This window comes from Scophthalmus maximus, chromosome 7, assembly GCF_022379125.1.
Source record: "Scophthalmus maximus strain ysfricsl-2021 chromosome 7, ASM2237912v1, whole genome shotgun sequence".
Lineage (NCBI taxonomy): Eukaryota > Metazoa > Chordata > Actinopteri > Pleuronectiformes > Scophthalmidae > Scophthalmus > Scophthalmus maximus.
The window spans coordinates 10005256-10019622 of record NC_061521.1 but is presented as its reverse complement, the minus strand read 5'-3'; the positions used below and the strand labels follow the sequence as shown (position 1 = coordinate 10019622).

General features: G+C 43.0%; 1 protein-coding gene across 1 annotated transcript in view; it reads right to left on the bottom strand.

Moving 5' to 3' along the window:
- The window catches only part of plxnb2b (plexin b2b), a 116762-nt gene that overhangs the window by 21170 nt on the left and 81225 nt on the right, over positions 1–14367 (bottom strand). Inside the window, exons 7-19 of the mRNA XM_047333197.1 lie at positions 13828–13954; positions 13112–13271; positions 12076–12187; positions 10934–11045; positions 10456–10557; positions 9647–9742; positions 8935–9022; positions 8154–8317; positions 6780–6928; positions 4193–4304; positions 3354–3490; positions 2728–2910; positions 1581–1674 (exon numbers count right to left, since the gene is read on the bottom strand). Coding sequence (XP_047189153.1) covers positions 1581–1674; positions 2728–2910; positions 3354–3490; positions 4193–4304; positions 6780–6928; positions 8154–8317; positions 8935–9022; positions 9647–9742; positions 10456–10557; positions 10934–11045; positions 12076–12187; positions 13112–13271; positions 13828–13954 — 1636 coding nt within the window. The remainder of the gene's footprint in view (positions 1–1580; positions 1675–2727; positions 2911–3353; positions 3491–4192; positions 4305–6779; positions 6929–8153; positions 8318–8934; positions 9023–9646; positions 9743–10455; positions 10558–10933; positions 11046–12075; positions 12188–13111; positions 13272–13827; positions 13955–14367) is intronic.

Sequence of the window (14367 nt, the reverse complement as noted above, 5' to 3'; positions counted from 1 at the left end):
AAAATGGAGAAGCTAAAATGATGTGTCTCCTTTCAGCGATTCTATTACAATCTGCCATCGTAGAGACTCGACATGAGTTACAATCAGAACTCATGTGGAGTCATTCCTCCTCTGGCTGCGTTCATTTGTGTTTGATTGACTGGACTGATGGTGATATTTCTGTCACTCTGAGATTGTTTCCACACGGGGCTGACAATGCTGTGTGACGGCTGAGCCCTACAGCCCTTCTCAGTTTGTGTTTTTCAATATGACAAAGCGAAATGCATCGGCTTTTAAAAGAAGGATGACACTACTACTACTACTACTACTACTACTACTAATACTATTAGTTTTAAGACTGATCGTAGGAGTTGTATGCTTTTTTTTCGTCTTTAAGCCATATGCAGGATTGTGTGGCACCAACTCTTTGTTAATCCATTTCTACATTCGCTTGTGAAATCCAAGGTTCACGGCAAGAAACGAGTTATTCACTTAATCGGGTTGAAGCGTTTAAGGAGCATCTCAGACCTGGTATTAACATGCATCTCGAGTGCTCTGAGCACAAGGGGACAGCCCCAAGTACATCAGTTCACGCGTGGCATTACAATGCATCTCCGATATGCGTCTCAAGTGACCACTTGAGATTGGATCTCACTTTCCTGCTCTATATGCAAATAGCAAATACACACGTACATAACGTCTGTTTGCAATGTAGCAACGCAACAACAACACCTGGCAGAAGATTTTGTTAATGCTATTCTTTATGTCCCCCCAAAAATATAAATATATCACTGCTTTGAGCCCCTAAAACTTGACCTTTTGACCATTTTTTGGGGGTCTCGTTCAGTGGACGGACCTAAAGCAAGAGAAGCTGAATGAAGTTGACCGGCCAAGGTATAAGGAGATAACACATTACATCTGCCGTTGGTTTGTGGCTGCCAGAAGTCTTTTCAAATCTCTCCTGTCCCTGGGTAGCAGGGACTTGGCCGCGAGTAAAGTGGTTAAGAGCAGCATGGCCACATAATCTTCTGCAACCTTAATGCCGGTATTAAATTTAGCCCCTTTAAATGAAATGAACAAAATTGCAACTGCTTAGAACCACACAGTACACTGGGGGGCAGGTGCCAGCAAGCTGCTGCGTGCCACTCCTTTAAGTCGGGTCAACTTGATTAAGCTGGCCGAGGAACTTGGCCAGATTTCGGGGGAGGGTGAAACAGTGGTGCTGCAATCTGCAATCCTACAGGTTTTAAGGATTTATGGCCTAAGAGGTGAAGTGATGGAGTACTACTGGCTTTTGAAATCCCACTGATCAGTGCATGCAAAGAAGAGTGGAGATACGTATGTGCATGTGTGTGTTTGTTCGGTGTGTTCAGCCTCAAACATCAAATGCTTCACACAGTTTGAATGAATCACCGCTGCAGCCGTGGGCTCATGAGATGTGGGAAGAGATTGAAGGACAGTGCCGCTGCGATGGGAGGGAGCAGATGGAAAAGGAGTTCTCAAAGACGAGGAATCACAGGAAAGAGACGGAAGGGAGCAAAGAAAAGATCACTATCAGAGGTGGACAGGGACAGAATAAACAATAAATCGATGAAGAAAACCTCAAAGGTTGTTGAGTTGTCTCCTCGGACCATCATAACGGCAGACTGGATCAGGTCAAAACCGGAGCCGGTCACCACAATGTTCCTGCCTCCACTAAAAGACACACACAAACATACATATACACTCCAGAACCACAGAAATGAGCACGGACACATCCTGCCGCACAAAGATGAGCTCACGGGGAGTTATGAAAATACAGACACAGTCTTTGAATTGAAAATGAAAAGAATGAAAAGGAATTAGATAAACTGTGAAAGCCCCATCTGTTGTCTGTTGTTCCAATCTGTGCGCCTATAATCACATACGCTGTCGTGCATTCCATTGGGAAAAAAAAAAAAAGCAAGGTAACCATCAACTGCAACATAACAAGGCTAGCATTTGTATTAACTTCAAACCAATCATAAGCATAGGAAATATTCTGCACACGCACGGGCTATGTCAGCAACTCTTGAAGGACAGATCAAACTATTAAAAACAAAAAAGTTCATGGCATTAACAACCTTTACCAAGGTTCTCAGACAGATAGAAGCTTGGTGGGGGCAGAGAGCAAGGCAGCTGGCTTTCAAAATGTTAAATTTTCCATATACAGTCCTATTCCGTTCGACCTTGTCATCACTGCCAACTGAGCAGCTTTTTCTTTTTTTTTTGGTTCTCTACTTTTACAATAAAAGCACGGCATCACCCATTCAAGGGGCTATTCCTATATTCTCCTATTTTGTCCATATATGTCATAATAACACTTTCCTCACCACAGGATCACCAGAGTCAGTGGGTTTATCCTTTGGGGACTATGAACCCATAGCCCACTCCAAATCTCTTGGTAAAAATTGTTATTGATATGAAACAACGTTCCCTAAAGCCCCGTCACAAAAAGTGTGACTGTAACTAACACAATTTGAAACACTGAAAGGAAAAAGAAAAAAACAGCGGAAGCAATTGGTAAAATATTATCTTGTCCAGCTGTCAGATTGGACAAGAGTATGGTCCTCTGTCTGACAAATACCACAATTTCCACAATTCAGTCCTAAATGCCCTCAGGCAAATATCATAGCAGAAGAAAACAACAGTTTGTGTATTAAATGGAACCAATTATTATTAAAAACACTGTTATTAGAGGTAAAAGACATAAAAGCTGGTTAAACTGACCAGGCAAAGCTTCCTTTGGGGTGGTGGTCCAGCACAACGGGATTCTCCAAGAACTGGAAGGCATTTGGAATGGCTGCTGTGGTACTCCTTCCGTACTTCACCATGACGGTGAGAGGGTCGGAGGGCACCTTATCTGCGCGATATTCTCCCGTCCTGCAGGTGATCTCTTCTCCGAAATTCTCCCTGCCAAGACAAGGACGTAACTCAGCACCGGCCGGCTGGAGGAGCGGGGACCACGCAAGGTCACCGTGCAGTGGAAGCCAACATGGCAGCGGCCTGACAGCTTGTTAAATCCTGGCTTTGCTGCTTCTCTAGCTCGTTATTTTTCTGTTACCTCTGCCTAAAATGTCACCGTGGGCTGGTTTTGACAGAACACTCATGGGCACAACAGGGAAGGCAAATGGTAAAGGGAAAAGAAATCCTGCTTATGCACCAGAGTTAAGGTCAATTCCATTTTCACTTTAAGAAGGTAAAATAGAAAAGATATCAATTTCGGGGGCTTCAAAGTGTGTAGAATTCCAATAGAATACGATGTCTGAATAACAAGTAGCACTTATCAACTTCAGAGACTGAATTGAAACAGTATTGGTCTTTGTGTGACTATAATTGAGGAAAGAAGTCCTTACACAGCGCATTCCACCCCTCCAATGGTAACCTGGACATCCTCCTTACTGCCTGTTTCCAGAAATGGCCCAGAAATTGCAATGAGGGTGCCCCCCGCTTTAGGACCCCTCGTCGGCGCAACTGCCTCGGGAATCGGGTCCTGGTGAGCGAGAGGGTGTCACAGCATGAATACATACTCAGTTTCCCTCTACAGGGATTTACAAGGGCACGCACAGGCTCAAACACAGATATAGTACAATGTAACACACACGCACAGTTCCTCTCTCACTCCCCCTCTCTATCATAATCGTTTACACACACACACACACACACACACACACACACACACACACGCACTTAGAAACACACACACACACACACACACAAAGTATGGGAGCAACTTTGACCCAGATTATAAACACATCCGAAAGCTTTCAGCTGATTTTGTTGTTCTGAGGTGTCCATTATGTTTTTCTATTTCTTCTCTTATCAGAACATGACCAAGGGCATGACATTTTGAGTGTTCAAATACGCCGTCTGATGTGCTGGTAAATTAAGTGTCTATATGCTGTCATATTGCAATGGTAATGCATTGTCAGATAAGCCAGAATGTGCATGCATTCCTCTCTAACCAGATGCTGTGCAGTAGTCCCCCCTTTTCTCTCTAATACTTTAACAGGCTGCAGCGTAGCTATTTAACTGGCTTTTCATATCTGTGGCTCCGCTAAAGCTTCCCCACAGGGGAGTGCTCCGCCTAACTGTTTACTCAGCAAATTGAGGCAGATGTGGTGCTTGTATAAGTGTGTGTGTGTGTGTGTGTGTGTGCGTGTGTGTGTGTGAGAGAGAGAGAGAGAGTTTTTACCCTGTAGGTGAAGTATATGGAGGATGTTCCTCTCTTCCCCCCCTTCACCTCCACCTCCACCTGGCCCCAGTGTTTTCTCCTATGGTCAACAGGGCCAATCTCACACACCACGCTGGACAGGTCAAAAAGAGAAGAAAAAAAAGAGGAGAAAAAAAAATTAGGACAATGGCAGCAAATTACAAATATGACCTACCTGTACACAAGGCAGTTTACGTTAATTGTCGGCAGGATTCTGTAAAAAAGAACTGAAGCGATTTGCACCAAACCTGTTGGAGAGATGGGGCAGGGGCCAGTGAAGAAACCATAATCAAAGAGTTTTAACATCTAATTCCTTAACATTGCTAACATTTTACTGATTTCTCAATTAAATTGTTTATCTAGGAAACATTGACAAAAATATTCAGTTAATTCAGTTAAAAAATATTCAGTTAAATGCTCACATTGGAAAAGCTGGATCAAAGAAAATGTGCGACATTTCCTTCCAAAAGAAAACGTACACCCTATCAATATTCAACGTCATCGGGTTTGGGAAAGCGTATAAATTTGATCAGCAAATCTGAACAAATGGAAACTCTCGGCTCTGCTAGTTTGACTCTCGGCCTTGAAATGGAATGAACATCCTCATGCAACATTTGTCCAAGTGTATCCATTCAAATTAGCTCATGTGTCTTCGAATATCTGTAATTATTTATAAAGTGTTTTATTCAACAGCGGAAAGTGATAAAAAAATAACTTAAATTGAAAAAAATCAAGCAAAAAATGTAACCCTCTGGGAATATCTCTGCAGGGCAGTGTCGTTAGTTTAATAGGAAATCGTGTAATAAACCAAACGTGTTTAAGTCTGCCAAAGTCCTGAGTGGAAAATTTGTTGCTGATGCTGATGAAAGAGATCTGTAAAAAAATGGCAACCCTCGATGGGTCTAACAAGTGGGCCACGAGTAGACAATTAACAAGCAAAACTGTAATGTGAAGGAAAGATATCCTCAGGTAATAATCTTATGATGGGGGGAAAAAAAAGTAAAAATGAGTAAGTAAGCTACAACATGCAAAAGATCAGGCAGCGGCAGTAAGATTGACGGCAACATTGGACACATGAGCTCTGAAGGTGGATGATTTAAGGGTGAAACACATTCCAGCTGGTCTCATGAATCCAGGTTGGTGCCTCATCATGCAGATGGCGGGGAAAGAATTCTCAATGAAAGCGGATCCATCTTGTTGGGTGTGAACAGGTCTAACTAGTGGCTGTGGGGCAACGATGTGGATGTTCTCTCTTTTATGGACCATTTGTAAGAACCAAACCCTTTTTTTTCCCTCTTTTTTCTGTGTGTGTATTTGCCAGACTATTCCAGAGGGAGTTTTGAGCCAATACTCCGCCCATTAAAGCTCCTTCAGGATGAGGTGGAACAGGGTGTCTGCAGCATGAATACACCACTTTAAAAAAATAAATAAAAAAAACTGTGGCAAATCCATGTGGTACATTTTCAGCGCTTTGGCGAACACATATCTCGCAGAACCCAGGGTGCTCTGAAGCCAAAGAGAGAGTTCTGTCCATCACCAGCCATATATAACTGATTGAGTAGCCAGAGGCCGTCATTCACGGCTGGAGACCATCATTTCCCAGCAGTAGAGAGCGGCGGTACATTTAGTCATGCACTGAACCTGCCGTTTTTGAGGTACTTGTACTTTGATTCTATAATTAACAATCACCACAACTCAAGGAAATATCGCTCCACTATACTTACCTGACAGCTGCAGTTACTAGTTACTTTTCAGACGAAGGTTGTACATTTAAAACACTGGTAATGAGCAGAATGTTCACACATGTGCGGATGGCTGCTTACCCTTATTTGGGCATACAGTAAGTTTTGTTTGAGTACAAGGAACATGACCTTCAGAATTGAGTCACATCACACAATGCATTGCTCATCTGTATTCTCGAATCGAGCATCACTAAATGCGTCTCCTGAAACTTCTTCCTTCCAGTTGACCAGATTTCCCTCACACACCAAGGAGACATTTTACCCTCTAAACTTTTCACATAATTTGTTAAAGTAACAGTTCGGGGCCAAAAGAGGTAAAAAGAAAAGAAAAGAAAAAGATAATACAGGCGTGTGTTACTGTGTAGTAAAGTAGCTCCAGCAATCTACAATAGCATCTGTATTATGACTCTAATAATGTCATTTTATAATAAGAGATTAGTTTCAAGAGCCATTTTTCTGTAGAACAAGTACTTTCAATACTAGTATAATTTGCTGATAATACCCGACTGTACCTTTTCTGAAGTAGGATTATGAATAAAGAACATGTAATGTTGTCATGTTCTTCCCCCATCACTGTCCCTTTTTCAAAAAGTGATACTGTGTCTGCATCATCCTGCATCTGGAGAATTTCAGATCAATACAGTGGTATAATGAGCTTGTTAAAATATGCCACCCGATATACAGTCACTACCTCGAGGAAAGCCAAAGCACTCCTCACCCAATAGCATAAAAACAACTATACAAAAAAATCAAATTGAATAAAACCTGTCTAAAGATGATTTAAGTCTGCTGCCCATATATTTGCATAAATGGTTTCTGATTATTACCTCGTGGAGACAGAGTACTTCTCCTCCTGATGGATGCAGGGCTCTCCGACCACGGTGATGCTTTTAATGTCTTTCCTGTGGATGCCAAGGTTGGAGCCACGGATAGTGATGGAGATGCCGCCCAGCATGGGTCCGAAACGAGGGATGATCTGGATGGGAAGATACGGCGTGCGAAGGTGAGGTGGGTCTTTTACGGGAAGGAGGGATTCGATAACCACGCGAAGTAGATCCGAGGTTCAAATGGAACGTCTCTGCTAATAAATATAATATAAAGCAGACCTTGATAGTTGCCACTAGAGATGACAAACGGATTTGAAACAATACAAATCCCTGTACTTGCACGCTTTTTGTATTTACTCCTGTCACTTCCTGTTGCAGTTCCCCCTAAAGATTTCAGTGAATGGAATAGGACTATGTCAAGATTCACGACGGGCACAAGGGGTCACCACATGATTCGATGAGTATGAAAACGATGCGAGTAATATTCTGCGGCCTTCACAGTCACCAGATCTTGACCCAACTGAACACCTGTGGGAGATTTTCTGACCGACATTTAAGACAGCACTCTCCACCACGATCACCAAAACAGCGGAGATTTGTTTTGGGGAAGGATGACGTTCGTCCGTCCAGTATAGTCCCAGAGGTTTTTTGTAGAATCAATACCACGGTACAGTGAAACTGTTCTGGTGGCCAAACACCTGCCTAATACTTGTGTTGTTGGTTTTCCCTTTAATTTGTCATCCGTCTATATGTATAGATTTTCCAGCACATCCCACAGACGCTAGATTGGCTTGAGATCTGGGGAGTTTGGAGGCCATGGCCTTGAACTCTTTGTGATGTTTCTCAAACTATTCCTGAAACAATTTTTGCAGTGCGCCACGGCGTGCTATCCTGCTGAAAGAGGCCACTGCCATCAGGGAATAACGTTGCTACATTGTCTGCAACAATATTTAGGTAAGTCACCCGTGTCAAAGTAGCCTCCACGTGGTTACATCACTGGTTTTAATGTTGGGCCGGATCTGTGAGTATATTCAGTGAATAGGTTTGAGTATGTAAGGTCGTGTCACATTGACGCATCAATACCGTTTCTGATGGATTTTTGTCAATGACAACGAGGCGCCAACAATTAAGTGAGCAAAGACAGAATTGATCCAATCTAAACGTGCTGCAGATCAGCTCATCACGCCCTCAAGGACAAACAGGCTTTCAACATGTCCCTTCAAAGGAGAAACAAAAACATGGCCGCCGGTGATGTGCTTCAATCAGGGCGACAAAGTCAACGCTTTTTCACTGCTAATCGCAAGTCTTTAAAAGAAGCGGCCGTTTCCGGTTCAAGTGTCAACACAAACAGACGACATATCTGTAAATACTCACGTCGGTGATCTGGGGGTCGGGACACTCGATGCCGTGTTGTGAATTGCACAGCTTCTCATACACACACGCCCTCTGCTTGGCGCACCACACACAGCTGTACTTTGGGTCGGCGTTCTTACAGAGGCTGCAGTCCTCCCTCCCCATGGAGCAGTTGTACAGAGTGACTGGATGAGCAATAGTGGGAGGAAGAAAACTAACAGTTTAATATCCTATTCCAGCAAAATTTTCTCTGGATGTTTTTAGGCGGAAAAACTATCTGTATCCTCCCTTTACTTGAAGTGACTATGTCTCTAAAAGGATGCTAGAATCAAATATAATAATAATGCACAGATGCAAACCAACTTTATCGGTCATAAAGTATTAGGTGTCCTTCTACATAATTAAAACAAAACAATTTTGATCCTGGTTAGTGCTTTAATAATAGAGGTTTCTTCAATATTTTTGTTAAAATATCAATATTATGAATTTTATATATATATGAATTCATTTTCAATGTGACCCACCCCCTTCAACCCTCTAACCCACTTCTGCGATGACCTGTCAAGGAAGACATAAAGCAGGGCCTCATAACCACTTGTGATGAGTGCCCCTGAATCCTCCATATTCTGTGTAAACGTGCATGATGATGATAGAGTCATTACCATTTAATTCTCTGTTTAATTTTCAATTGTAGATCAAAGGTAGCTCCCTCAAGTCTAACAGAGCCCCCACACCGGGCCGAGCAGTGTACACACACACAGCATTGTAAATAAGATCGCCACATTAAAATGTGAGGGCGCACCGTTCAGCGTGCTGTCCATCTTCTTGCCCGACTCCTTGTCCTTCACGTAGAAAAGAACATTGGTCTCCGGTGACTTATCGTAGGAAAACTGAGAAATTAAAATGAAGAAAATTAATTATTAATACAGAATGAAGTGATTAATGGCACTTAAGCTCTAATCAGCAAACAATGTGGGCTGCCGCTCCCTCATGCCAAGGAGAGAGAGAAAAAAAGGAAGGGAAAAAAATGATATCCCGTCTGGCATATTTTCAGCTGAAGAAATCAATGTCGGAAAAAGAACATAGCTGGGGGCTTGGCACTGTTTGAGCTTCAAAATCACAGAATCCACAATGTGGAAGAGGACCTGAAATAACTCCAGTGAGGTGGGTCTGACCATTAGAGGGAGCTATAGAATATCAAAGGGACTGTGGAAAGCAGCTAAAGAGCAGTTTGATTTATAGGTGTGGAACATAAAGTCAGCTCTACATGTGTGCATATCAACTTTTTCAACACAGAGAAACTGGGATATATTATATTTTATAATTTCATAGCTGTTCTGAATTGCACTTTGATTACCAGGTCCACAAATCAGCCATAGTTCAAGGGGCCTGTGTTGAGTGGAGGGATAATTGTCCAGAAGGAAAAACCTCAGTGAAAGGAAGTAAATAGGCAGTTCAGCGTGAACACAAGTGTCGGGTCAAGTGTCAAGCAACTAGCAGACAGCCGCACTCACATTGAAGCCGCTGAAGGTATAGAACAGCCCGTTCTCGATATTGACCTCTTCCTCCACATTTCTCATGAGCTCAGTGCCGATGGTGAAAACGTGACCCTGGAGAACGAGACAAAATGAATTAAAAATACTGCACACTGATCTTCTTTTATTCTCATGACGGGGGAAGAAATGTAAAAGACCATTCTTGTGCATGTAGATCAAACCGGGGGCCGTCTGTTCCCACCTGGAGACATTTGGATGGGATTATCTTTCCTTGTAACGACCTACGGCACGTGTGAAAACAAATGCTGGCAGTGTTGGGCTCGGTCAGGATCTGCACAATTGAACGCAAACGTGCCGTGACATATCAGGAATTATATGAAGTTATCTGACGAAAGACATTTTCATTCTGTGCCATCCGGCGGGTTACAAAAAGCACGGAGAGGTGGTGACTTTAATCAAAACGCGCTTGGATCAGACTGTAAATTGATTATATACGTGAGAAAACGAGAAAATCCAATCTGAAAACCGCTTTATGTCTCTTCAATAAGTCTGTAAATTGTACTGATAATGGCTCTGTGACTGAAACGTTTACGTTCTTTTTTTCCTCATCTTGTCAGCTTTTGCACATGTATTATATTAATTCATTTTTTCATCTGAAAAGTCTCTTTGTCGGCGTGTGAATCACTTTTCTATGAGACAGGATTATCAATAAAAAGCAGTGGTTAAAATGTGTGAACACTGTTGTCCAAATATCAAGAGCTGTTAAAAAAAACCCTGTTTTAAAGATTTGCTCAAATGCTTTCAATTGTTTGTCTGTGCCACGTTACCTGGTAGAGTTCCAAATTGATCCCCTCGACGCTGATCTGAGTCTTGTAGCCCACGGGAATCAGCACGGGATCTGGATTCTCAAACTGAGGACACTTTGCTCCCTGAGAAGGCATCCAAAAAATATCTTATACTCCCACTTTCAATCATTTACATTTTAAATATGCCAGCTACTTAACGGACACCCTCATCTGCAGCAACAGATAAGCGTATCGCTGCAACATCTGCTGACTTGTAAATTGATATCCTCCACCCTGCAACATTTGTCCCGCAAGATGGTGGCAGCTGATACCAGGATTTGAGTTTTTTTGATTAATTTTCAGGAGCAATTTGGATCGCTCTGGCAGTTCGTCATGCTTGGCGATTAGATGTGTCTTACTAAACTTCTGTTACACTTTTCCAACGTTTATCGTGCACATGCTTGTCAGAGACGAGAGTCACCGATCCGCCGGTGATGTGTTTAACCATCATATATCTCACCTGACGGTGCTTGATGAAGCCGGGACCCGAACCGCCGTCGTCCATGTCGCTGCAGGTGTGGTCGAATATGTTCCATTGGCAGCCCCACTGACTGGCCACACATGACATGCATCTGGAAATACACGGGGAAATACCGATAAGTAAGCAACCGAGAGAAGAAATACTCTCCCACACACACAATTAGGCAGAAGCGTGTGCGCGCACACACATAAAAACACACACAAAACTGAAATCTAAAACATGCAAACTCATCAGAGACCCACAAAAAAGAATCCATGCTGCTGACAACAAAATAGATCTCTGCAACTTCACATAAGCAAAACTCGTTCATCACACGTTCCTCGGCATGAAAGAAATGAAGGGAAAAAAAATAAGTAAGCGGGGGGAAAAAATGGCAAGATCGACTTTCATTTTTTGATTAATGAAAAGGAAACGGAGGCAATTTCCTCGGCTTGGTAATAAAAGAAAGAGAAAATGCAAGAGGTGCATTCCAAACTACCATGCATCACAATTTACAAACAGAGCCTTGATCTCTCATCTGTTCATGCACGGCGATACGTTTGCATCAAGGTTGTCGGCGGATACTGTGTTCAGTGTCACTGTGTATTTTCAGTGAGTGACAGAGCAGAACTGATGGATTAAGAGTCTGACTCATTGGAGAACCTTCTGGAATCGTGGTCGGCATCACAGTTACTGCCTGAACAAGACTTAAGCGCTGGAAAAAAACACCCAAATCTCTCGAGTTAAAAGAAGTAAAAAAAAACCACCTCCACGTGAGTGTATGCTTAACAGGATGAGTGAGAAACAGAAAGGCACCAGTTTGGTGTACCGTATAATAAGCCTGTCGAATGAATGTTAGCTTCTGATAGTCATTTATAGACAGAGGGTCCAAAAGTCTGAGGAAGTGGTCTCAGTCCTTTGGACTTTTTCAGGCTTTTAGACTTTTGTATGCTGGGCAGATATTCTTCGTAGTCATATCATTTTCACAATATTCCATATAATATTGATTTGATTTGTTTAGTATTTTCTTTTTTTGCAATGATGATACAGGTAATGTAATCAAAAATAAATGTCTCACAATGTGGTACAATCCACTTTCATGTAGCAATAGAAAAAATAAATAATATAAAATTCTGACTCACGGTGTGTTTTCAGATTTCCTCACTGTGGCAGCGCAGTTATAGAATTTGTATTCCCGCTTGGCCAGCTCCACCGTCTCATTGACAAAAATCTTCATGGCCACGGCCACAAAGTCTGAGGGAACAGCAAAGGGAGGGTTAAAAAAGAAGGGGGGGGGGGGGGTTGTCACACATTTACACAAGACAAGACAAGGATTTGTTTTGACACGCAAGACATGACCTTTGAAAAATGTAATATGACCACAAATAGATTTATACAAATTTTGCATTAATGTTTCAGGTGTAAGAATCACTGAATTTAAATGTTAGAGGGTATTCTGTCAGCGTCAAGTACCCATTAAGGAATGAGCAACCGTCACTCACAGGAAACTGCTTCTCGGAGACGGCGAGCCACTTTAAAACTAGCCTCTATAAAACAGACAACAGGAATGTTGCCTGTTTACATTGGACCAAAGAAAGCTAACACAATGTTGCCCCGGAGTGACATTTAGTCTGGATTGCCAGTGTTCTGGAATCAGAGGCGTGTGATGTGTAACAGAACAGAGTCGGCGTCTGTCCCGCCGCTCCCACTCTCCCTTTTACACAGACGTGGAGTAGGCTCTGTGACCACCTCCGCTGCTGGCATACGGGCAGAGCAACAAAACCCCCTCATTCCATGTTCGTACCTGTCATGCAGAAAGGCGAGGTAGGATACCATTGCAGCATTTTTCCACTTTTAACAGGTTGTGCGAAAGGGCCTACTGATAGATATCTGATATCTGATCAATTTAATTTGACATGGACAGTAAATTGGCTAAAAAGCCGCCATTGTTGATGTTCTAATTTAGCGGTGCAAAAAAATTAAAGAAAATCTGCAATTAATCAAACGACCAAAAAGCATAAGGTGGGGCGTTTGGGGCCCCTCAGGGTTGTGCAGCCACAGGGCATTTGCCCGCTTTACCTAGCTGGTTATGCAGTGTTAGTTATAATGCAGAACAGCAGACATTTGCCTTGAAAGAGGGTGTGATGGAGGAGGGCAGATTCATTATAAAGGAAATACCTTGGCCCTCCGGCGTTTGTGGTATAAGTGAGGGTTGGGGCAGATCGCAGGAGACCTGACCAGTGTCGGACATGCTTCCTTCACTGTGGAAAGACTCGATGGTGCAGTGCAGACGGTCAGAGAGTCCGATGGTTGGAAGGGATGGGATGTTTATCCGCACCTGAACAATAAAAAATGTAGGTTTAAGAACAGTTTTGCTGTATTTTATAATACCATAGTACTAACATCTCGGCCTGGTGTATCATTCAAACAGCTCAGTGCATCTGTAAAGATACCGCAGAGGAACGGTTCCCTTTTAAAAGGCTGGAGATTGATTGAGAATCAGAGAAGGGGGAGAGGTTGATGAAAATACAAGAGTGAGTCAGAAAGGGAGGGACAGAAAAGTAGTCCGGAAGCAAAGGAAGGAAAAAAAAACAGCTTGAGAGAGAAAACACATAAGACAGGCTTTCCATCTTCCGGCTGTGGGCACAATCAACCAGGTCAGTTATAATAAGCCAGGATGGAGTTTTTTGGATCGATCAATACGGAGTGGGAAGACCTGGAGCCCGGTTCCCCGATTCACAATGGAAACTGTTTATTACTCAGGCCCTGCATGTTGGTGTGATGTGCAGGTAGTGGGGTTGTGTACCGCGGAGCAAGGGGAGACAGAACGAGGTTGGCAAGAACAAAGGAAGCGAGTGAGCGTGGATGAGTGAGAAGAGAAGCAGCGCTTGTACCTTCTGAGTCTTTTTACAGGAGAGGTTCGGGGGATAGAAGGAGACAATCTTGACACACTGCTGCCTGGGGCTCCACAGCCAGCCATTCTTCTCCTCTGCCCGTCGGCACTCAGACCTCCTGGTACACCTACAGACAGAGGATGAACAAATCCCGTCAGCCGCCGCTCCGCCGCCCCTTAACACTTTCACTAGGTCTCAGAAAAACAAAAGCCTGTGGACTCCAACTGACGTTCAATGTGCTGCCGTGAGTAACAATCCCATGCGCACGCAGGGCCAATGCAGATTTTCTAAATAAAGTTTTGTGTAGACATGTTAAAAAACTAAATGGTTTCATTGGCAGCAAGTGGCCAAACTGAGAGCATCTGCATTACAAATGTATAATTGGTCTAATCTTTAAGCAAAAATGCAAAAACATTCCCTCTTTACAGCTTCTCAACTGTGAAGATTTGCTGTATTTCTCATATGATAGTGGGCTGGCTATGTTTTTTTGGTTTTGAACAGTTGGTCAGGGACAACAAGCAATTTGATGATGCCAGCTTG